Source organism: Populus trichocarpa, chromosome 19 (assembly GCF_000002775.5).
Source record: "Populus trichocarpa isolate Nisqually-1 chromosome 19, P.trichocarpa_v4.1, whole genome shotgun sequence".
In the NCBI taxonomy this organism is placed as follows: domain Eukaryota; kingdom Viridiplantae; phylum Streptophyta; class Magnoliopsida; order Malpighiales; family Salicaceae; genus Populus; species Populus trichocarpa.
Genome location: NC_037303.2, coordinates 3,378,645 through 3,404,954, shown reverse-complemented (window position 1 = coordinate 3,404,954; position 26,310 = coordinate 3,378,645). Strand labels below are relative to the sequence as shown.

The 26,310-nt window shown below is 33.7% G+C and overlaps 1 protein-coding gene and 2 long non-coding RNA genes across 5 annotated transcripts in view; 2 read left to right on the top strand and 1 right to left on the bottom strand.

Annotated features, from left to right (window-relative positions):
• LOC18108185 (probable methyltransferase TCM_000331) overlaps positions 1–25,961 on the bottom strand; it is a 57,641-nt gene extending 31,680 nt beyond the window's left edge. For 2 of the 3 annotated variants that reach the window (XM_052449724.1, XM_052449723.1), the window contains exons 1-4: positions 25,803–25,961; positions 25,041–25,448; positions 24,430–24,684; positions 24,057–24,354 (exon numbers count right to left, since the gene is read on the bottom strand). In XM_052449724.1, the coding sequence (XP_052305684.1) occupies positions 24,057–24,354; positions 24,430–24,684; positions 25,041–25,448; positions 25,803–25,877 (1,036 nt within the window). In that variant the 5' untranslated portion in view covers positions 25,878–25,961. The remainder of the gene's footprint in view (positions 1–24,056; positions 24,355–24,429; positions 24,685–25,040; positions 25,449–25,802) is intronic. The other variant, XM_052449722.1, reaches the window with a different exon arrangement.
• On the top strand, positions 1,247–3,247 carry LOC112325185 (uncharacterized). The gene is made up of 3 exons (XR_002979247.2): positions 1,247–1,409; positions 2,008–2,064; positions 3,032–3,247. It is a non-coding gene; the product is annotated as an uncharacterized LOC112325185 (long non-coding RNA).
• Positions 5,824–19,578, top strand: LOC112325170 (uncharacterized). Its single transcript, XR_002979223.2, has 3 exons — positions 5,824–5,922; positions 15,573–15,724; positions 19,302–19,578. It is a non-coding gene; the product is annotated as an uncharacterized LOC112325170 (long non-coding RNA).
• Positions 25,962–26,310: the final 349 nt, after the last annotated feature.

Here is a 26,310-nt window from a genome sequence, read left to right as displayed (position 1 = left end):
GTCAAAAATAATTTTTAAAAAATAAAAAAACATTATTTTAATATATTTTCGAGTAAAAAGCACTTTAAAAATGAAAAGAGGGTATTTGAAAGTGTGGTAGCGGTTGTTTTTTAAAGTGCTTTTCATTCCAAAACACAATAAAATAATGTTTTTTTATTTTTTAAAAATTATTTTTGACATCAGCACATTAAAATGATCTGAAAATATAAAAAATATATTAATTTAACAAAAAAAATTAATTTTTTTTAAAAACACTTTAAAATCGCAATGCCAAACACGGTCTAAAAATAACCAAATTATATGCAATTATGATAGGATAGATGAAACCTATTTGGCCCACCATCTAATCAACCAAGAAAACCTTAATGGCTCCATGATATCAAAGGCTTTGATGTAAAAGTTGATATAAAGTGTTATTATTGTTTTGTGATTTTAAAACTTACACTCATTCAAGAAACTTCGGTAATCCTTATCTAGTGTAAAAATCGGTGACCCACAAAGGTTTGTCTCATTGTCAAGGATGATACATACTTATTATTTTAATATAATAATTGAGAGGATATACAAAAATAGTTAGTGTTAATTAGCAAATTGATAACGAATTAGCAAAAAAAAGAAAAAAAACATATAATTTGAGATAATCGCATTAATAATCCCCAATGGTATATACTCGTAGCTGGATTAATATATATTTTTTATTTGTTTTTATTTGTTAGATTCTCATTTAAAGGAATGAGAGACAAGATAATTGTAAAATTTCTGGGCAAAAAATTATAAATTGACTAGTTTCATGTAAAACAAAAGGAAAAACATTTGTAACTCCCGATCGGGTTATCAGAAAATTCTGAAAATTTACGTGGAGCCTTCTAATATAATTCCTTAGCTTGGGTTAAAATTTCAGAATTTTTAAAAAAATTCAGAAATTTGACGAAAAATCACAATTTGACTAGTTTGACGTTATTGGACGTAATTTTAAATCCGACCATCAGATTGAGCTGAAATTTTATGAGAAACCTTAAAATATATTGAATAAAATCTGGTTAAAATTTTAGGATGAACGGAGCTCGGTAGTGCTATCAAAGAATAAGGACCGTCAAATGGAAGCAAAAAGACTCATCAAGAGTAAAGTAGTAAATTGCCATTAAAAATAAAACAAGGCAGCCCTCTTTTCTGTTATGAACTGCCGACTGGGCAGTAACAAATGTGGAAAGAAAAAAAGAAAGAAAATAAGAGAAGAACGTGAGAAGTTAAGAGAAAAACAAGAAAAAGTGAGAGAGAGCTTTGAAACTTGTAAGATTGAAAGACTTGGAACATTAAATTAAGGAAGAATCAAGAGAAGGAAGATATAAGAAAGGTGAGGAGGGCTGGCCACACTAGGAGGAGAAGAACAGTTGGGAGAACTTAGATTGGTAAGCATGAAAAGTTTAGATTCTTACTTGAATGAAGTGTTTTTGGGTTTATTTGAGTAAGTTATCAAACAATGACAATTAAATTTGATTTAATTTGTCATAATCTTGATTTTTTAAAATTAGGGTTCTTATGAGAATTTGGGGATTTTGAGAAAAAAAGTAAACATGATGGAATTGAGGTAGAATAGTATAGAAATAGTGAATGTAAGTAGTAATTAAGAAAGAAATTGAATAATGTTGAAGAAAAGAACTTGTAATTAAGGATGAGGAAATATAGGAATGAGGTTTTGATTGTTTTATGTTTGAGAAATGATGTTCTTTATCTTATTTGAAGTATTCAAAATATAAATAAGTGAAGAAACATCATAAGAATGTGAAAAGAAGGAATAAATAAATGGTAGGAAAAGTTCATGGGAGAATTCTTTAAGTGAGTTAAAAGAAGAAAATTGATTAAAACTATATGTTGAAAATGAGGTGACAAATGAATGAAAATTTTGGTGTAAACCCCAATTAAATAAAAGATATTACATGCTTTAAATTTAAGCATGTAGGAGAAATGATAATGGATTAATAATGTAGTGCAATCTGATTGATTCAGGAGTTGTACCGGGAGCAGGGCATCAAGCAGGAGGAGCTGGGCCATTACGAGCAGATGGTAAGTGATTCATCACTTTCTTTTAAAATTCAAAGTTTCATTATTAGTTATGAGTTGTTTATGACATGTTGATATGAAAGAAGTATTGGTTGGTTAGTATGGAATTATTGGTTGGTATGGAATTACCGGTTAGTTAATATAGAATTACCGGTTGGTTAGTATGAATTACCGATTAGTTGGTATGGAATTACCGGTTGGTTAGTATGAATTACCGGTTAGTTGGTATGAATTACCGGTTAGTATAGAAGTACCGGTTGGTTAGTATGGAATTACCGGTTGGTTAGTATGAATTACCGGTTAGTTGGTATGAATTACCAGTTAATATGAATTACCGGTTAGTATAGAAGTATCGGTTGGTTAGTATGGAATTACCGGTTGGTATGGAATTACCGGTTGTATTGGCTATTGATAGAGAATAGCTGGATGTTGGGTAATTGGGTAATTCGTATGAAATTACCTGGTGTATTGGCTATTGATAGAGAATAGCCGGATGTTGAGTAATTCGTATGGAATTACCGGTTGTATTGGCTATTGATAGAGAATAGCCAGATGTTGGGTAATTCGTATGTGATAGAGAATAGCCGGATGTTGGGTAATTCGTATGGAATTACCGGTTGTATTGGCTATTGATGGAAAATAGCTGGATGTTGGGTAATTCGTATGGAATTATCGGTTGTATTGGCTATTGATAGAAAATAGCCAGATGTTGATAGTTGGTTATTTAAGAGGGTTAGTCGGGTTTGAGGTAAAATTTGTGAATTATCAAATTAAAATTAAGCAATGAGTGTTGGTCATAGAGGTCCTATAAGTATAGGATTAATAAATTATGAATGAGTTATTAATGTTGATATATAGTAAGTTGGTGATGAAAGATAATTTGATATAATTTTGAAGACTTGTGAACATAATAGCTTTATCATATTTAATGTGTTATCTTTCTTATTTCTTTTTAATGTTATGTATACAGGTTTTTCACGAGGTGATGCGGAGCGTTAAATATGGGCTTTGTGTTTTAATCTGTTTATTTTGTGGAATGTAATATATTTGCTTTATATGTAATTTGTATTATATGTAGATTGTAATATATGTATCCTGAATATGTTTTGCTTTTGGTACTTATACATTTAAAATGTATGAGTAAGGAACTAATATTATTAAACTATTCAAAAAGAAAATTTAGTAATTATAATCTGGCATGTGTAGAAGATGAATGCATGTTAATGTAATAATTAGTTCAATATGAATCTTTTGAGTTTATAATTGTTTGTAGTTAATGTGTTATTTGTTGATGATGTAAGGTTGAGAAAATACAATGAAGTATAGTTATGTGAAATATTGTTTGATGAGATGGGATATGATCCAGGATGGTTGGATCAAAGTGGAAGTTTTGAGTATTGTGATTGAATGAAGTCTAGTCGATAACTTGGTAACATCAGAAAACAAAGGAAACTCTGTCGAAATTTCAAAAAAAATAATCCCATAATCTTAGTCATACTATTCAATACTTGACATTAATAAAGAAATGTTTGAGATTTCATAACATTATAATTTGAGGGTGTTACAATAATAATCCAATATCACTTGGGCTCAGTCGAGCGCTAAGCCCAATTATGTTTTTTCTTTGATCAAGTTAGAGATATTTTTTCTTATGAATAAGTCAAAAATATTTCTGTCTTTCTTGAATGGAGAGGAGGGAAAAATACGATATAGATATAGAGAGAGAGGCAGGATCTCCTTTCTAGATGAAATTTTTATTTTGAGAATACCTCTTTAGAATATGATGGCATCTTCTCTAAAAAATATATTGATTTAAGTATCATAGAGTCCTCAAGCTCACAAAAGAAAATCTTATACAGGTATCAAGCACTGTCAAAGAACCATCTCAACCTAAAAGCTTAAACTGTTAGGTGAGGTCCCAAGATATGATTTATATTATTCTCTAACACACCCCCTTAAGTGAAAACCCTTTGAACTTGAAACTTGCACAGACCCACATTACCTTGTGCTTGATTTTTATCAAATAAATGAGGATGGTGAGATTCGAACTCGTGACCGCTTGGTCAGCAAAGCTCTGATACCATGTCAAAGAACCATCTCAACCTAAAAGCTTAAGCTGTTAGGTGAGGTCCCAAGATATGATTTATATTATTCTCTAATAAGAACCAACTACCACCCACTTGACAGGGGAGAATAGATTAAATTGCTAAAATTAAGAGATTAACCGATTATGCAATACATAAGCCTCGTGCTATTTGGATTTTCTCGCTCATCATCAGTGGCACCATCTGTGTGGAGCTGATTAAAAAGCCATCAATAGTACTACACAAGCACACTTTTTACTCACGAAATCATTGCACCAAGAATTCTTTATTGTGTTTCCAAAACTGTACATGATCTGACATGTTCACAAGGATTCTTAGAATTTCAAAGTTTTAGCGAAATTAAGCACCAACCAAATTAATTGTGGAATTTTTGTCTTTAATTTAATATGTATTACATAGTATTAAATACAATGTGAGTATTTGATTTTTTCTAGTTTAAATATATCATATGATTTTGATCAATAAAAACTTAAAACACATAATTAATTATTTATTTCTCACTAAAATCAAATTAGAAGAGTCATTAATCAGCAAAAACTAATACTGAAAGGGTGGTAAATCAATGTATTTGGAGGGGTCTTTGATTTTAGTTAATGGGTATATAAGAAAATCACAAAATAACCATTAACAATTGAGAAAAAAACTTCTTTCGAAAAATAATAAATATTAAAAATATAAGAAACAAAATAAACAAACAAAAGAAAGGATTGAAGCATCATCACGTTTACAATTTCTAACAACCTAAAAATCATAAAAAAACAAATCGGGGTTCACTACTTTTGACACTCTAAGGAAATACTTGTTTTTTTGTATTTGGAACTAAATTTGAGTGTGTTTTAAAACTATATATGTTTAACTTGAAAAGGTTTCAAATTTATATATTTTTAATGTTTTATGATAGTTTTGATGTACACAATTAAAAAAATCTAATTTTTTGATGTATTTTTAAGCGAAAAATAATTTTAAAAAACACCTTACACTACAATACAATATACACTCTAAATCTAATTTCTACACTCACTACATCATTAAACAGTTTTACCGACGGATTAATTCTGTCGGTGTGAGGCACGAAAACCATCGATAACCTGTGCGTTGTCATAACCCAATTTTTGAATAAATAATACAAAATGAATGGATAAAAATATATTTGGGAATGGGGTTAAAACAACACAAATTCAAAGTTCATGGATGAAATTATTAGATTTGAGAGTAAATTGATCAGAAACTGAAGAATTAATAAGTTTGGAAATTTAGTTAAAACTTGGATTAGTTTAATTAATGAAATTAGAAGAATTAATAAGTTTGTAGACTTAATTAAACTTTGATTTAATTAATTAAATAAATTCAGGGATTTAATTGAAATTAATCCAAGGGGAAAAATTAACATTTATTGATTAAGGGACCTAATTGATACATTTCAAAACATCAGGGACCAATCTATAATCTGTCATTTTCCATGCCAAATGACGCCGTTTTAGAATCTTTCTGTTCATCATCTGCTTGTCGAAGACCGGTTCAACAGGGAAGCGGGAAAATCGGCAACAAAGTCGAACCCATCGTGACCATGTCTTCTGCCACGATCCCGGTCGTGGAGGAGACGGTTTTTGAAGCTCTCTGGCCTTATAAAAGGCAGGGGGAGAAACAGAACAGATGGGGGGGGGGGGAACAACCCAAAAGACAGTGGAGCCACACCGGGAAACAAAAGAAAACAGCCACCGCGCCATCGTCTTCGGCGCCGTCCTCCGCTGCACAGGTAAGTTTCCATTCTCTGCATTCAATAAAACTTTCAAATGCAGTGTGAAGGTAATTTAATTACCTTCACACTATTCATGCACGCGTGAATTTACTTCACGCGTGCTTCTTCTTCTTTTGCCCAGCCGGGCTGGCTGGGTCTAGCCCAGCCCATGTGGGCTGAGCTGGGCCCAACCCCAAAAAAATAGAAAAAAAATAAAAATAAAAATAAAAAAGGTAGAAAAAAAAATAAATAAAAAATGTGTATGCATGAATAAAAATAATGTAAATTTATTGGTTTATTCACTGACGCCAGAGTCAGGAACAAAAATACCGGTTTAAATTTATATTATTTTTATTCGTTATATTTATTTTATTTAGCTAGAAAAATAAAAAATATGTGCATGCTTAAAAATAAATTTATTTTTATTTATTTATTCACTGGCGCTAGAGTAGGGAATAAAAAAATATTGATCTAATTTAATTTATAGCTACGTAATATTTACCAACGCCAGAGTTGAAGATATTCGTAGTTGAATATTCACTGATGCCAGAATCAGGAATATTATAAGCAAATTATCATAGCGTAAACTAATAAACATTTAGAAATTTAAGACAAAACCAGCAATGCAGTCTGCCTCAGGCAGAACGTTTAAGGAGTGATAATATCTTCCCTTTTACGTAACCAATCCCGTACCATATAATCTCTGTTGACCAGTTAGGGTTCCTAGTGACCATAATACTAGGTGGCGACTCCTTAAACAAGACCGTTCCCCATCAAAGAATAGGATGCCAGAAATCCATTCTTTCCATGATATAGATTTATTTTTAAGGCCGCCGCGATGTCGGGTCCGACATGCGTCTCTACAAATAGCTCCATTGAACTCAGCTCATGTACAAGAGACGTAGTCTGTAAGGAAAAAAAAGATTGCAAGTTAAATATATTGATAAGCAACAACAAATTAATTAACGATATATTTCATTTAAATTAATCTTACCATCCGTTTCGCATGTGCGCTGAACGGGACGAAGCTGGCGGTGTGCGTGGTCACCGAACCATGAATTTCTGGTTCCGATTGTCGGCTCCGGATTGTGAGCGCCATGAGAACCACTCAGACGTCACGTGCTCAATATATGCCACCCATATATCTCCCGAGATGAATGGTGGTTTGAATTCCCGCCAAACCGCCCCCTCATTCTATCCTTCAAGACCGTTGTCCCTCGCATATCTTTTCGCCTTTTTTTGGGTGTCATACCAAAAATCAAGCAACCTACTTCCATAGTAACTAATTAGAATTTAGAACATAACATTATAAATAAAAAATAAATATTATTTTCGATGTTACCTAGTTGCCACATGATTCTCCCATACCCTTCTAACAACATTGTTGTTCGCGCTATCCCACTCAAATTTATTCTGTGTATATAAATAATTCATTGAAAATAAAAATAGTACAAGATATAAAATTACAAAAATTATTTATTAAAAATAAAGTAGAAATTAAAAATTAACACCTACCTGAAATCGCTGAAACCAAGCATCGATATTAGGTCTCTACTCAGGATGTCTGGAGACCTGACTCCATTGAAACAATGAAATCTCCATCGACGATTTAAACGCCAATGTAATTGTCCTAACAACCTCAATGTTTGTGAACTTGAAATTAAATAATAAAAAATTAATTAGTTGTTCATAAATTATGTTATGAGTATATAAAAAAAACTAAAACCTAAACAAATTTACATTGAGAGGTCATCCTTCCATTGTGTCTGGTACTTGCGAGTGAATTGACCCCACTGTGAAGGCACACCGCCTCTGTGCTGTGAAACCGCGCTTGAAGAGGCAGCATCACAAGTTGACGCAGATGCATCGCCGTGATCAGCACTTAAGGAAATGTCCTTCTCGCTACTAGAAGAACTAGTTACAACCGTCTGCTGATGACGTGCTGTAGATTTCATTCGACGCATCTACACAAATGTATATGAATTATTACATAATTAACTTTGATTATTTAAAAACAATTCGACAACACCTCCCCTATACTGGAGACTACTTACAGTTTTTGAACCTGCAATCTTTACAATAACCACAATCCAATTGACTCCAGCAACATCATATATACAACCTAATATCTATAGAAATTCAATCATTAACAAAAATTTGGCAGCACCTCCCCTATATTGGAGACTATCCACAGTTTTCAAACCTGCAATCTTTACAATAACCACATTCCATATAATCTCCAGCAACATCATATATACAACCTAAAATTAATATAAACTAATTAAATTTAATTCTATATTTCAATTCACATTTAAAACATAAATTCAACAATAACAATTATTGCAATACAAACAATAATATCCTAAAATTAATATAAACTAATTAAATTTAATTCTATATTTCAATTCACATTCAAAACATAAATTCAACAATAACAATTATTGCAATACAAACAATAATATCCTAAAATTAATAAATAAAATGAAAAAACTAAATAACACTACACAAAACATCCTAAATATAAAACAAACAATACACAAAACTAAAAAAACACTACATCAATTCAAAATAAATTTAGGAATAAAAAATGCTTACCTTAATAGTGTGTTGATTTTAAGATTTTATCTACAAACAATACACAAAACAAAGAACACCAAAAAAAAAATCATAATTAAAATTAAAAAAATAAAAAATATACAAAGATAAAGAAAAAAGATTACATACCTTCTAATATGTTTAAAACTACCACCAAAACAAAAAAATCTCTTCCAAAAACTAAACTCAAACGGAGAGGAGAAGAGAAATAGAGATGAGAGCCGAGAGATAAAATGAACCAAATGGGGGGAGGGGGGGTTTTATATACCAATTTTTCTGACAGTGTTACCGATAGACAATTAATTGTTGTCGGTGGCATTAAATTCCGTCGGTAATTTTTGGCGGTAATAAATTGATATTCGCACCAAAAGTTTTGAAAATCCCGCCTGACTTTTCTATCCGTCGGAAATAGTGTCGCCGGCGATTCCATCGGTAAACGTGCCGATCGACCACGCCTTTGACAGGCGTGTGCTTCGGGATGTGAGCTTTCTGTCGGTGAATCCATCAGTGTACTCGTCGGTAATTGTGGCACAAGTCCGTAATTTTTCCAACTCTTGGTAAAATACCGATGGGTACCAATCCGTCGGTGTACCCATCGATGAAACTGTCAATATTTCTACAGCTTCTCCATGTATTTTTGTCTATCCTCCTGCATAAAATCTTGAATTGCAAACTTACAGCACACACAATACAATAACAGGAGCTAACAATTAAAGAATAATAAATATTTCATGTTCCAAAATATTACATTATAAAAATAAGGCTTTACAACATGTTTAGTCAGAATTTTCATCTTTGTCCTCAATTGAATTGTTATCATCAGCTTCATCGCACTCTTCAATGTGGTTATCATCTTCTTCATCAACATTCTCTAGTCCACTAGTAGAGCTCAAAACAGCATTCAACTCCTCTGCGTCAAAATCAACAAGACTATCGTCGAAAACATGAAAATTTGAATTTTCTTCTAAGTCAATCGAAGGAGCAACTCGGTATGGTTCAACCAACTCACTAGCTTGAAAGACTTCATCTATCACACTTGTGTCTTCGTTCTCATCTTGAACAACCTCGACACGACCCCTGGGTTTTGTTTTTAAAACGGATAACCAATCAACTCTTGATCGGTCCTTTCTAAAGGAAGGGGTGTATGTGTAATAAACTTGTGGCATTGCTTTGTGAAAACAAAGACATCGTTTACGTTGCGGTGTCTAGCTTTTGAGTTGATTTCAACGAGACCATAGTGAGGAACTACTCTGAATTCTCTGTCAGTTGTGTCATACCAATAACATTTGAATAAAAACACTCTATTCTGCTCGCTATGATATTGCAGTTCGATGACCTCTTCTGATCTACTGTAGTAGTCAACTTCAAACTCACTAGAAGTCGATCCCTTAATACAAACACCGCTGTTGTATGTCTTTCTTCCATGCCCGTATTCTTTAGTATGAAAGACATATCCATTGACAAAATACTCGTTATAGCACTTGACTTTTCTTTCAGGGCCTAGGCTTAGTAAAGACAGTGAAATAGCAGCACTACCTCCCATTTGATAAACCTTGTATATTAAATACATCAATAATCAATAAACGGATATTATGTAATATTGACGTACACTTAATTACATTGCAAGAGATAATGAGTTTGTGATAAGACTTACATATGTTCTAAACCATGTGGAAAATTATTCATCTTGTAATTGAAAGATCTGGGATTCGGTTAGCTGTGAGTTATTGGACAGTAAGTATCGTCGATGTTGCCTGCAAGGTTGTTCCAAATTATATGAGTTTATGGTATCATAAAACATAAATAGTACACTCTTGACAAAGTTTAAGTCGAACATCAACTTACTTAATAAAATTAAGGTCTCAGCTCATTACAGTTAAATAGGACATAAATAGTACAATCTTTTTTTTAAGACTGAACAAGTACCTGCATATATATATATAGAATTAATAAAAACTTATCAATTAAAAAAATAAAAAAACATTTAATTATGAATTACATAGCAACTGTAATATCTAACCTCTCGAATGGATACATCTATCTGTACTGGACCAGTCCTCCAACTTTTACCTCAAACGATAAATGTACGGGTAGATGCTCCATTGAGTCAAAAAATGATGGAGGAAATATCATCTCAAGTTTGCATATTGTCTCGATGATATTCGTTTCAAGCCTCTCAATGTAATCAACATTCAACTTGCTGGAGCATATATCTCTGAAGAAATGACTGATCTCTGTTAGTGCATCCCATATCCTCTTTGGAAACAAATCACACAAAGCTAATGGGATGATTGTTTGCATAAACACATGGCAGTCATGACTCTTCATTCCATATAATCTGCATTCCTCCGTAATAACCAGCCTTGATATGTTCAAGGCATGCCCATCGGGGAAACACAAACTCTTAAGCCATTTATAGACTAGTAGTTGTGTGTTTTTCTCTAACAATGCAGCTGGTTTTGTGACCCGTGACCCATCACAAACCAACTTCATATTTTTACGGTTACAGAACAACGCTACATCCAATCTAGCCTTAATGTTGTCCTTTGTCTTCCCTTCACATCCATGACGGTGTTGAAAATGTTCTCAAACACGTTCTTTTTAATGTGCATGACGCCAAGGTTATGACGGAGAAGATTGGTCTTCCAATAAGGAAGCTCCCAAAAGATACTTCGCTTCACCTAGTTATGGGTCAAACCAAAACCAGGAGACTTCTGCTTACCTGATTGGAGACCAAACACAATGTCACCATACTGTGACACAACATCAAGCAAATCTTCACCGGAAAGACACGGGGGTGCAACATCCTTTTCAACTCTGCCAATAAAGAAATCCTTTCTGTTCTTTCTGTACCTGTGATTTGGTGGCAAAAAATGACAGTGACAGTAAAAAAAAGAAGCTTTATCCCGTTTGTTAGCTTGAATGCCTTGTTGTTCTCCATACAGTATGGACATGCTAGCTTTCCATGCGTGCTCCAACTAGAAACCATTCTATAAGCTGGAAAATCATTGATAGTCCATGTCAAAGCCGCTTTCATAAAAAAATTCTGTTTCCTCGAGATGTCATAAGTCAAAGCTCCAGAGGACCACAACTGCGTCAACTCATCAATCAATGGACGAAGACAAACATCTATATTCCGCCCCGGACTGCTCGGATCTGGTATGACCATAGATAAAAATATGAACTCCGACCTCATACACATCCCCGGTGGCAAGTTATAAACCGTCAGTATGACCAGCCAACAAGAATAAGGAGCAACAAATGAACTGAATGGGTTGAATCCGTCTGTACACAACCCAAGAAGCACGTTCCTTGATTCAGCTGAAAAGTCAGGATGCACACTGTTAAAGTGTTTCCAGGCTTCGCCGTCAGAAGGCTGCACCATCACTCCATCAACCACATGATGTGATTGGTGCCATATCATGTGCTTAGCAGTCCTTGGTGACATGAATAACCTCTGCAGTCTAGGTGTGATTGGGAAGTATCTAAGTTTTTTTATATGCCACGAGAGTCTTCCCTTTACCAATTTTGGGTTTGTAATGAGAATGCCCACATGTCATGCACTCGGTCAGCTCAGCATTTTCAAGGTAGTATAACATGCAGAAGTTAGGGCGCATGTCAATTTCTTGGTATCCTAAACCGAGGGGTTTCATCATGGACTTGGCAGCATAAAAGTTCTCTTTCAGCCTGTTCCCTTCAGGTAAAATGCTTCTTACCCATTCGATAATCTTGTCATAACCGGCATCACTCAACCCGTGATCTGACTTGATGGTGAACACCTGTGCTACAGCCGATAATTTACTGTGGTTTGTGCAGCCATCCCATAATGGTTCGTTAGAATCTTTCAACATATCAAAAAACCTTGCTGCATCTGCATTAGGTTCTTCATCTACGATTGGACATTCACTGACATTACCTTCACTCATTCTCATTGCATCCATAACCATGTTCCTGTAAGGATTACTGTTGTCATTTCCAACTTCATGCATGTTGCTAGCACTAGAAGTTGACCCAACCACCCTTTCTACCATGCTCTCATTAGGAACAAATAGTTCCCCATGTGCATACCAACACATGTAATCCTTCATGAACCCTTTGGTTAGAAGATGCATCGTTACAACATCTTGATCCAAAAACTTTTTATTTTTACACTTCCTGCATGGACACCTAATACCGCCATCAGTAAAATTCCTCGGGATAGATGTTGCGAACTTAATAAAACCATGAACCCCATTACAATAATCCATCCTCTGCAATCCTTGGGGTGAGTCCCGATACATCCATGAATGATCATCCATGACTTCTATCGAACCTCTATAAAATTATGACGACAACATGTATTAATTAACTATGTTACATAAATAAACATAACAAAAATATTGGTTTGCCCCGACATTATCCAACAAACTAAAAAAACACTTATGTTAAATATTCATTATCAATTATCAACTATCAACTATCAACATCCATATAAATTTATACATATATAAATTTACAGAAATCACAACTTTGCAATAAAATTGATAAAAATTAAAACGGACCCGTTAAACAAATTATTATTTATTTCATCACAACACATCTAATTCGGTGTAATTCAAACAAAGTTTCAACAATTTACAAACAAATATAATTTGACAAAATCTATAACAAACTATAACAACTACAAAATTATACATTCATACTATAAGTTTCTTTGACAAATGACAATAAAAAAAAGTACACACGTTAACAAAAAACATATACTAAAAAAACAATAAAATTCACATTTAAATGTTAAAACTAAAAAGGATAGATTTACTTACAAAAAATGATAAAATCCACAATAATGGATATTGTTCTGACCACGTACAAAAGTATAAGAAACTTGAGTGCTAGCTTGTGTTGAGAAGAGGGGGAGAGTTGGGATGGGTGGTTGGCTGCATTTCGGGAGGGGAGAGGTGGGATGGGGAAGAAGAAGGAGAAATAGAGGAAGAGAGTGTCGGTAGAGTGGGTATATATTGGCTTTTACCGATGGAATCACTAACAGACACGTTCCGTCGGTGATTCCGCCGGTGAATGTGCCACGTCGCTGTACGGCTATCCCGGTTTGAATCCCTCGGTCATTTTGTCGGTAAAATCGTCTGAAAAAGATCCACGTCATCACACCATTGCAACTTTCCAAAAAACTATTTAATCCGTCAGTGATATGGTCGGTATATACCGACCGTATCACCGACGGATATTTTCTGTCGGTATATACAGACAGAATTAGAGACGGAATTATTTCCGTCAGTAAAAATTACCGACGAAAAAAGTTCGTCAGTAATTCCGTTGGTTTTCTCCGGTTTTCTAGTAGTGAACCCAACCCACTATGATTTTGTGTGTGTGTGTTCTCTCAACAACAGGCCCCAACGTTAATAATAATTATCATATGATAAAAAACTTTTATACAAGTATATACCCGCTGCCTTTAAACTTCAATAAATATAGTATAATACAATAGCCCTAGATCGCCGAAACCTAGTTCTCAGTTTTCCCTACTCATGGGTCTTTCTCTCCGACTTTTTTTCTTTTCAACTAAAGTTTGCAAATCGATCGATCTACCACTTTCTTTATTCAAGAAAGCAATAGATTCTTCAATGGCTGACGTTCCTGTTGAAGAATTAATGCGTCTCTTCCTTTTGGCGGTACTTCCTTGTGATGATGAAGATTAAGAAAACATGGAAGAATGTTTGATGGATATCGAGTCAACTATTGACGAGTCCAAGACCAATGATGGGTTATCTGAGGGCTCAGAAGGTGTTACTCTTGAGGGTTTGATGGCGGATCTGATAAAAGATTTCGAAGCAGCTTGTAAACAAAAGGAAGTTGATGATGATATTGAGTTGATTCTTGCAGAGATTTTAAGGGATGATGCGTATTCTTTCCCATCTAATGATGGCCAAATTTGATTATTACTGATGTAGCAGTGTCACCTTTAAGGTTAATTTGCTTCTGTATTTTTTAACGCGTAAGGTTAGATCATGTTCATTGGGCAAGGGGTCTATAGAAAAGACATGGAAATTAAATTTCGATGATCCTCATCCAACTGTAGCTTTATCTTTTTCTATGGAATAATATATTTTCATAAGTATGATTGTTAAATTGATTATCTAGCCTTCCTTGGGTCAGATTGCCATAGGCTCTGTTGTATGTTTTAGTTTTCTTGAGTTCTTACATCCAGATATATCTAACCATTTATGTAACTAGATACATCTCTTGAGACATTACAGAATGCTCAGAGGGTACAGAAGATACAGCAATAAACCTAGAATTAATGGCAACCTGATCCTATTTCTATCATAAACAGAAGGTTATAGCACCATGCTGCTATTAATTCTAGGGTTTTTTTTTTTTTTTTTTGTCGATAAAACGAGAAGATTTCACAGAAACAGGATCAGGTTGCCATTATGTTACGGGTGGGAACTTATGGTGCCTATCTGGATGGGATCCAGCGGGGGGAAATGGGAAGGTTAGCTGACAGGAAATGGGAGAAGAGGAGTGACTCTTAGACTCAGCCATTGATGCTGAGAAAGATGGGTAGCAGGACTTTGTTGGTTTTCCTGAATTCCAGGAGGGTCATTAACTTTTCATTTCTTTTCTGATGCCTTTCCTAGGCAAATTCGTTACATATATAGCCGAAGCCCCTATCTAGAATTGTTCCCATGAACATTCGGGAATTGGAGTAGCTTTAACAAAACGGTGCATAATTCAACTGAAAGAAAAAAAACTTATTTAACTACTTGAAATGGTGCACTTTAAGGACATAAATGAAACGGTGCGTAGGATGCTGCAACGGCTATGTTAGTTTGAATTTGAAGGATTAATTTCTTCCTCTTCATCTTCATCTTCTTTGGCTAGTAACAATTGCCTCCCGTTGAAGCAGACCTTGTCCTCAAGGTTGAATTGTGGAAACTGTAGCTTCAACTCATCAGTGAATTTTCAAGTTGCATTAGCAGGAGAGAGACCATCCCAATAAACTAGGACTTCAGTGACCACCTTGTTCTTTCATCTTTCAATTCATCTTTCTAATATGGTCCTCTGTTGGAGGTCAGGTGTTCGAGGCAATATAGGAAGGGTGCTCTGCACTGCATGATTTCCTACATGCTTCTTGAGTTGTGACAGGTGGAACACCAAGTGAATCAAGGTTGAAGGAGGCAGATCGAGCTCGTACGTAGGCCACTCTTCCTAGTTTTGTTACCACCTGGTAAGGCCCGTAATATTTGGCAGCTACTTTTTATGATGATCTGTGAGTAGCTGATTGTTACCTGTATGGTTATAGCTTTAGGTACGTAGGCGTATAGTCCTTAATCTCGAAGCTTCTGTCACTTCTTATTTTTTGTTTGCCATCATGGTCATCCTGTTCTGGGCATTTTAGAGATGAGTTCTGACCCTTTTAATAACCTCTTTCTTTGTAGATAAATATTCATCCACTGAATTCACCGCTGAATCTTTAGGGAAGTAAAGAATGTGTATAGGAGGGGGGAATCCGTATAATACTTTATAAGGTGTCATCTTGGTGGCGGAATGGTAGTTGGTGTTCTACCATTATTCGGCCAAGGGTAACCACTTCGCCTACTGATTAGGGCAGTTCCTGGTCAATAATTTTCTAAAACATTTATGAACTTTGGGACAATGGTACATGAATAATTTGGGACAGCAACATTTATCGAAAAAATTAATTCAATTTTCTAAAAAAGATTGTGAATTTTCAGAGGGCTTATAATAGAATTTAGCAAACAGTTTAATTGGATATAGGAGTATCAAAAAGACATTAAATATGAAGTACCTATTTCCTAAGCAATTTCTTCTTCCTTGTAATTTCTCCACCTACATGGATAGAGAATGAAAAGAAATGCTTGTAATGTAAGTATGGAGCACTGATCACTTATAAGCCATCTACTAGGCTTTACTTGTAGAACAAAAATCCACTGAATTAAGGAATTCTATTCGGGGGAAACATAAACAAGTAGATATCTCATGCCAGATGATTGAGAAAGGAGAGAAGCACATATCAATTGACTTAGTTGAGTGTACAATGTTCTCAGAAGCTGCAGAGTGTGATCTCACCATAACATTTGGCCTGGAAATTCTTTTATTGCTGATAAAGATTCACTAGCAATGACTTTTTCACCTATACTTGCCTGAAACGAAAGGATGTTGTTAAGTACCATACTGGATAATTTTTTTTTCTTTTTCTACGAGAATCAGAATGGATGGATAGTGTTGAGTATGCCGAATTATCATGCTTTTATATCTCTGAAACTATATAGCAGGTGTTGAAACATTGTTACAGCAGGAAACACTTAGGCTACAAACAGATTAAAGTCTCGACTGTTATAAAAAAAGAGAGAAAAAAAAGCTATTTAGTAACAACAGTACTTGTAGCTATCTCATTCGTTTGGATCAATGATGAATCTAAAACCTTTATATCACAGGATGAACCTGTAAATGTCCAAGGAAATAGCGATTTGTGTTCATTAGTAAACCTAGTTATCATTGTTTCTGAAATTTTTTCCTCTTTCTAAGATTTCATACCTCATTTACCAATGTTTCATTTGTTTTTTTATATAAAAATCGAGTGTATTAATAAAAAAAAAATCATTTAGATGATGACCTCTAAAACTTTGAAAGATCATTTAGAGAAAAAAAAATGAATGTGTTAGAAAAAAAGAAAATAGGAAATAAAGAGAAATATATAAGGAAAGAGCAACCAAATTAATAATTTGTATCTGTCCACATCCGAATTCTTTCTGCATAACGAATAATTTCATTACCAATATAGCTGAAATTAGGTTCACTACACTTTAGCTAAACTGATAATCTATGCAAGATCAAAGAGAAACTAGAATTTCAATCTGGCTTCACCTTGTTAAAAACTAAATAATTTATTATGAGCCAATCATTTTATGCTATGCCAAATGAAAGGAAATTCCAAGCCCGAGTCTGAAATGTACTTTTCACTAAAAAATACCATGACTAATAAAACAATCTAGAGTATGAGGGATGCATCATTGTAAGATTTTTACCCATAATGCCAAGTACTAGAACAATGAAATAACAATGATTTGAAGTCTCTCATTCTACTATACAAAATGAACATATAGATTGTTTTACTAGAAGTAACCTGTGTTTGAGAAGAAAGTCACTTGTATAAAGTTGAGTTGGGACCCCCTGCAGCCATATAAATGTTTGTATTTTGGGTGAAGCTATTTTAATCAATACATTAGATTTGAAATGACAAGATCCTCCAAAAACAATCCTATCAATAAGACAACTGCTTAATTTGACATAGTTGTCATCCTTGCCTAAACTCTAAATCTTTCGATCTAATTTATTTTGTGAAAGGTGCACTTCTTCTAGAGTAACATAAATTTTATGCATGTTCCTGCTAAAAAAAATAATTTCTAATGCTAATGAAGCTTCCATGTCCGTAATTCATTTAAACACAATCCCATGTCACTTACCTTTCCTTCTTCTCTGTTAGATAACTTATACAAACACGAGAACTGTAATTTTAAAGGCCTATCTCTTACCCAAAAGTGCTCCCAAAATGATGTAGTCTTACCTTCTCCCGTCTTGAACCTAGCACAATTTGTAATTGCATTTGATACCATTTCCTCTTACTTAACCACTAACATTATGCCTCTCCATATATCTGAGAGGTTATTATCAAATAATGCCAATCCATTCATAAAACTGAGCTGGTACTTCGACAACACTAATTCTTTCCATCTAGAATCTTCTATTGAGCTTAATTGTCACATCTATTTATAAAGCATTGTTTTGTTCTTACTCAACAAAGAACCAATACCCAAACACCTCTATCTTTCTCTCTCATTATAATACTCCATTAAACCTTGTAATTTTTTCCCTATTTAGAGACACTCGTCTATAGAAATCTTCTCTAAATGATGGTAAGAATCCTTGCGACACCCTCTTGATTAAGCATATTCTTCTGGCCATACCAAGCAATTTTCCTCTCCACATTGACAACATGTTTCTAAATATCACAATAATTGGTTTCCAAGTAGACATACTTTAGGTTTACATTCTAAAGCCATCCCCAAGTAAGTGACAAGCAATAAGTCATGTCTACAATAAAATGAGTTTGCCAAAGTTGTACTCTATACCTCATTTATTAATATTGATCACTGAACTATTATAAAAGTTTATTTTGAGTTTAGAAAATAATTCAAACCACCGGAGGATCCTCTTGACTATTTTCAGAGAGTTTAGATCATTTGGAGAAAAGAATAAGGTATCGTCTGCATACTGAAGGTGAGAAATCATATCACCATTATTCATCTGAATGCCTTTAAACAAATCTTTAGCTGAAGCCTAGTGAAATAGGAGTGAAAGCCCCTCAATTGCAATGATGAACAAAAGTGGCGACAAAGGGTTACCTTGGCGAATGCCACGACTAACCTAAAACTCTTGACAGGGAGAACCATTAATAAGGATAGACATCTTTGATGTTGATAAGCATTCATGAATTAGTGATCTTTATTTTTTTGCCAAAGCCCATATAACCCATTTTTTCATCTATGAACTCACATAGAATAATATCAAAGGTTTTGTGGAAGTCTACCTTAAAAATCATACATGTGCTGCCGTTTTTCTTCAAGTTGTGAATTACTTCATTGGTCATCATAAAACCATCAACAATCTGTTGACCTGTAATGAATGCTGTCTGATTTTCACTGATTTTCCATCATTTGTATATATCGTTCACCATGCTAATAGGTTTGTAATACAAGAATTCCATTTGTGTTTTTTTGTAGGGATTAAAGTAACACATGGATCGTTTACACCTTTCGATAGCTTGCCTGATTGGAAGAATTCATTCATCATATCATATAAATCATAACAGATCAAATTCCAAACCTTTCTAAAAAATTTAAAATTGAAACCGTCTGGTCACTTGTGATGTGGTCTTTCCATTGAAACTGGTCTTTCCAGCCAATAAGCTTTCTTTACACTTATCTTCTTATAGCCCACCTCTCCTAGTGAAGCTTACTTGTGATGTGGTCTTGTAAACAAAACTAAGAAAAAAGAAGATGTTGCCTCTTTAATTTTTGAAGAGGAGGTGTGAAGGCATCTGCATAAAAGAACTTTGAGAAAATGTTTTTGTTTCTTTTCATGTTAGCAACTATATAGAAAAACTTAGAATTACGATGAAATGGTTCAACAGGATCACCGTTGATTTGAATGTCAAGCCTTATTAAATCACTTTTCTTATACCTAGCGATGAAATTTTAGAACAAAATGTAAATTGTTACAAGTAAATCATCTCTGGTAATTTGTAGGAATACATATAAGTTAAAAGTCCATGTCATGTAAAATATGAAAATGATATAATATATGACATTCATCAGGGAAAACAACTACAAAAGAATACAAGTATGTTCATGCCAATAAGAACAAAAGCTATCATGCTTGTATTCAGACATGCAAATAGTTGTAAGAAAATTGGTATGGTAGGTGTTTATGGACAACAAAAAAAAAACAAAAAAATCACAAAGATATGATGATCGTTTGGTCATCAAGGCTCTGATATCATATCAAATAATCATCTTAACTTAAAAGATTAATCTTTGGGGTAAGGCCCCAATATATTATTTATATTATTCTTTACCACATCTCTTTAAGTGAAAGCTATTTGGGCTTGAAACTTGCATAGGTTCACATTACCTAATTAGATTTGAATTAGAAGAGAGAATGTGTTATTAATTAAATTTTAATTAGAAGAGATAATGAAGGTGGTGAAGGCTTCATAATACCTTGTGCTATTAATTAGATTTGAATTAGAAGAGAGAATGAGGGTGGTGAGATTCAAATTCGTAACCATTTAGTTATCAAGGCTTTGATACCATGTCAAAGAACCTTCTCAACCTAAAAGCTTAAGCTTTTGGGTGAGACCCCAATAAATGATTTATATTATTCTCTAACACACCACATCAAATGAAAGTCCTTTGGTTTGAAACTTGCACTAGTCCACACTATCTTGTGTTATTAATTAGATTTTAATTAGAACAGAGTATGAGGGTAGTGAGTCTTTTGCTATTAATTAGATTTTAATTAAAAGAGAAAATGAGGATAGTTAGATTAAAATTCGTAATCATTTGATCATCAAGACTCTAATATTATGTCAAAGAATCATCTCAATCTAAAAATTTAAAATTTTATGTGAGAACCCAAGATATGATTTATATTATTTTCTAACACAAACTATATGTTTTTTTCTTTTTTTCTTTTTATAGTAATTGAAGAAATATTATTAGGATTCCAAGGCCATTAAGGAGATGGCAAACTAGAAAACAAGGAAAACATTATCTTGGTTACATGGAAATTAAAAAGAACAAAGCAAAGCAGATGAAGACGTTCTAAACAAAAAAGTTCTACATATGGGTCCATTCTAAAATTCCATCTGGACCTCTAAAAAGATCCAAACTTGTATACATAAATTTAGCTTCAAAAGTCTTTAATCATAGAGCAAGACAATGGAGAATTAATTCAAAGGTTGAATCCAAATCTGGTAATTGATACTTAAAGACCAACTTAATTATTTTTAATTAGCCAAATACCCTAAAAAATTTCATAACCTAGCAAAGTAATATATCCTCTCGATTATTATTAAAAAAGGACAATAAGGTCACAATCAAAGGAAAGTTGAAACAAAATTCATGTCTCCACAAATACATATGGAGTTATGCAAAATCATAAGCATCAAATATCCATCTATTGAGTATCAACATCCAAGTACAATTCTTGAAATATATCAATTATTAATTGTTACTGGATCCAGGAGCTAGCAAGAAAATTGCAATATCATTGTCCATACAATTCACTTTGTATACCATACTTGGAGCAGTAATAATTAAACTTAAAGCATGTTTGACATTAAGATAGTTGCTTGAATTCCAACTAAGAGGAACAACTTTTTCATGGTGGAGACTAAATTTGGTCCTCAAACTTTTGATTGCTATATATTTTGTTTGAATCTTTTTTTTTTCAATTTCATCCCTTAAAATTTGATTTAATATCATCTTAATGTACATTAGCCTTTAAAAAACAGCCAAAGCGCATGAGCCTTACATGGTTTTACATATTCAGATTGGGCAGGTAGTGTTGATGATAGAAAATCCACAGGTGGTTATCTTGTGTTCTTTGGCCAGACACCGATTTCGTGGAAATCAAGTAAGCAACGTACAGTTGCCCGTTCTTTCGCTGAGGCTGAGTACAAAGCCTTAGCCGATGGCATTGCTGAGGTTATCTGGCTTCAGTATTTATTGATAGATCTTTAGATTCCATCTATTTCTGCTCCTATCATTTGGTGTGATAATCTTGGTGCCACTTATTTGTCTGCGAATCCTGTTTTCCATGCTCACACAAAACATGTTGAGGTTGATTATTATTTTGTCCGAGATATAGTAGTGAAGAAGGAGATTCAGATTCGTTTTATTTCCTCTCAGGATCAACTAACAGATGTCTTCACTAAGTTGTTTCCTACTGCCTCGTTTACTGCTTTTCGTTTCAAGTTACGGGTTGATCCTCCACCCTCAGCTTGAAGGGGTATATTATAGAATATAACTATATAGAAAATATTGTGTGGTAACCCCCACCATTCCTATTGTATATTGCCCTACACATATATATAGAAATGGTTGGCTAATCAATAGGTTAAGCCTCCTAATTATTCTCAACTACTTGTATGACATCTATGGACGATGAATGACTTACCTATTCCAAAAGATAAACTGAGAAGATAATTCGTGTCTATGAAAAAAATTACGTGGATGTTGTGTAAGTGATCATTATATTTAATTTCACCAAATTATCTTATATAAGGAATGCTATATTTAGATCCTCACTAAATATGTTTTTAATAAAAAGTAACAAATAAGCATATATTGAGTATAATATAAACTATATGAGAGAAGATATGATTCATCATCCTAGAAAAAATAAAAAAAATATTCCATATGTCCTCAAATAATATTGATTATAAAATCCTTGTGCAAAATAAAATAGGATTTGAAAAAGGATCTTATTGAAGAGCCAATGACTATGGTGTTGAGAACTAACATGATTTAACAAAACATACAAACTCCATGCTCAAATGTCTAAATCAGAACATTCTAAATTAAAAAATATTAGTTACACTAAGATACCAATCGCTAAAAAAGCTAAGTCAAACCATATATGGTTTTTTTATTATTTGAGAAAAATCATGAGATGTTTCTATATATTGCACTTGATTTTCAAATATAAATTAACCAATTTGTTGAGTTGATAACAAGTTAAATTGTTTAATTTATTTAATTCTGTTTGAGTTACGATTATGATTTATACTTGAATCGATATATCAAGAATCTAATAGGTCATACATATTAAAAATCATTGGTAAGAATTAAACGGACGACTAATAATCAAGTATAACTTGAATATAAATAAATTTTAAGAATTAAGGACTATAGAGTAATTGATACAGATGATTACAATTCTAGATCTAGAAAAATCAAGTAAGAACTTAATTGCATAAATTTTTAATAATTGTCTTAAAATAAAATATGTTATATTTTTCAAGGTGCAAAGTAATATTTTATCATTAATAGGGATATTAGGTTTCTTCTATAAATAAAATGATATGTCTCATATTCTTTTCTAATAGAGAGTTCATAGAGAGAAGAGGAAGTAAAAAAAAAAGAGTTAGCACTCTAAGGTATGAGAATCCCTATCTCCTAAAATAGTTTAAGAGGTTTTTGATCTGGTTATTTGTGTGAATTATTATTTGAGGCTAAATAATTAGATTATTTATGGTTTGTTAGAACCAACCATGAAGAATTGATCAAGCATAGAAGGAATAATTTCTCATTGCAAATTAATTCTATGTGGTCTAAATTGAAACTTCCTTTCTCAGAAAAAGAAGAAGAAGTCATATCCAAAGTTAGGCCACTTCTTAAAGACTAGTATCAAGAACATGTTCGTTCAACAGTCTTTCCCACATGTTTTCAGCTAGCAGACTTGGGTTGGATCTTCCTGAAACCATGGATGCCATTTATGAACATTGCCAGCAGATGCAGTGTAAATTGCCAGGATTTCAGGTGTTTCCAAGTCGCTGCCATCATTCTATGAAGAGCTTAGAAAGAAGAGTGAGGAATATTTGGGCTGTCCTGTTTTATAGACTAGTTATTTCTATATTTAACACGAGTTACGTATAGCATAGTTATACAACATCATGAGGAATCTATTTAAGACTCTGGTTATGAATCGAAATCGGATGAATCCAAGTTTTTTTTTTCACTTAAAAAAATAAACAACACCAGAACGAAAATGTTTTTTTTTTAAAGAGAATTTTCATGCATGCACACTGTTTTTATTCATAATGAGCCAAAACTACTTCCATAGATAATTACTTTATTTCTGCTTCAGAAGAATTTATTCGCTCATCATCTGCTACACTGGAATCTACTCCTTCTTTGTCATTGTGAGGACTATTTTTATGTGTTTTGTCTTCTCCACGCACAGATGTTCACCTACATACTCTGCGTACCTCTTGAACAATTCATCCGTTATATCATCTCCAAAATGACTAACCAACATCGGTTCTGCAGCAGCTCTTATAATATTTGCCACATTTCGTCCACATTGGTCCTTGTCAAACACAAAATTGTTGTTGGTGATATCATCATTAGCATCCCAGTTAATGGCAAAAGTTTCTAGCTTATTAATATCGAATGACCCCTCCATTTCGATAATTTCCCTCACTTCTCCTTCGTAAGGATGATAGAATGGCAGATTGAAGGTATCGATATCGGCCTCTAAAACAAGTCCCTGAAACTTCAATTAATTAATCTCCATAACCAACAAGGCAAGCAACTTGCTTAATTTAAATGAAAATAAACTAACCTTTGCTGCCAAGTCTAGCAGTGACTTTGCTAGCAGCTCCCATATAAGACAGCAATCATTGCTTCTTGGATCTTCAGTACTCCTGCTGATGAATGTAAAAACTACACGTCCTCCTTGTATTATTTCCTCTGAGCGTAAGCGTAGAAACAAGGAGAAATCCTTCTGGAATTGCTCCAGGTAAGCTTTAAATACATTAAGAGGACTTGCCTTTGCCATGTATATGTTCCCTTTGTTATTTGATATACCTTCTGGCACCTAATGGCATGAAAATATATGGTCAGGCTTTGCCATGTATATGTTCACGCGTGACTAATTTCAACCACAACAGGCAACAGCACATTCTATAGTATTGATTCAAGCAATTGCTATTATTTATATGTATTTTGTATTTGATTCTGTAGTTATTTTAAGCTGTGATAAACGAGGTTTCAGGAATGGTTTCAGGTTTTATATTAACTAAGTAATGGCTATAAACATCTTGTTTACCTTCTTCTCTACCAATTTTTGTTCGTCTTTGATATTTCGCTATCTTAACTAGGCATTCCAGTTACTGGGATAAATCATTATTAACCTTAGAGATAGTAATTATGAAAAAAAGACAGTAACAAAACCTTAGAAAGCCAGTGTAGGCTGCAAGAGGAATGAAAGAAATGCAAACTCTTGCTTGGGAAGAGCCTGTGATAGAAAGAACCAGGTACTCCTGATATGTAACAGCGCTGTCCATACAAGTCTCCCTTTTCTTCTCCGAACTTCTCGTAGAAAAATGGCAGCGACTTGAAAACAGTATTGAAATCATTCCCTGGAAGGTCATTCAGAAACACCTGAAATTCGGGCAGTTTACAGTTCTGTTGTTGGCAAAGCTCATAAACGACGTCCATGATTTCAGAAACGAACAAGAGAGTATTGGGTCCTGAAGAGCAGCCCAAGTCTGCTAGTTTGAAGCAAGTGGGAAGGGCGGTGCTGAACATGTCCTTGATGGTATCTTCTAGGATTGGCCTAGCTTTTGATAGCACTGCTTTCTGCGAAACGAATTGTCAAACCACATCAGAATTAATCTGCAATACTAGCTTCCAGGAAAAAAATAAATCCAAGAATTACTAATATATTCGGTGAGATGTGATGCCAGGAAGAAGGAAATGCATGCAGCGATGGCTGTTTGCTTCCTTCATATCATTAAACTTCGCTTATCCTACCTAACTTAAAAATTTAAGTTGCTACGCGAGGTCTTCTCTACTTGCAATAAAATTCTAACACTACCAAAAAGAAAGGAAAAAAAAAGGGTAATTTGTCTCTCTAAATGCACTAAGACATCACATTTTTATGAAATAATGTAGTAACGATAAGGTGTTAGAGGGGGAGAGAGAGAGAGAGACTTGAAAGAATGAATTCTTGGCGTAGCTGGTTTCACCATCTCCTGGATTCATGCAAAGAACGCTTTCCACCACCATGTTTATTGGCTGTTGCTTTGGTTCTGCTATCTGCTGATTTGTTCTTAGCTCGAACTTCTTATATAGAGTTTTCAATGCATGAAGTGTGTGGTTGTAATAGAAAAAAATAATTAAATAAATGCATGTGAAAATGATGTGTATGTATTTTTGTTTTTTTGTAATCCCATTATTTCCTAGCTATTAACAAAACAATTAAAACAGATGCGTCAGTTTAACTGTTTTTATGAAAGTATGGTAAATGTCGCACGTCACCTGCGCGGTTTCTTGTTTGGCAATTTTTCGTTTAGTTTGCTTGATTCATTCGTTGAATTCGCTACCTAATATTTAATTAATAGCTACTAGAAAACTTGGATGTACTGATCTTGTTAGAGATTCACGGATAAAAAACTAGTTGTGGTTAGGGATGATATTAGCACCCTTAACACACCCTACC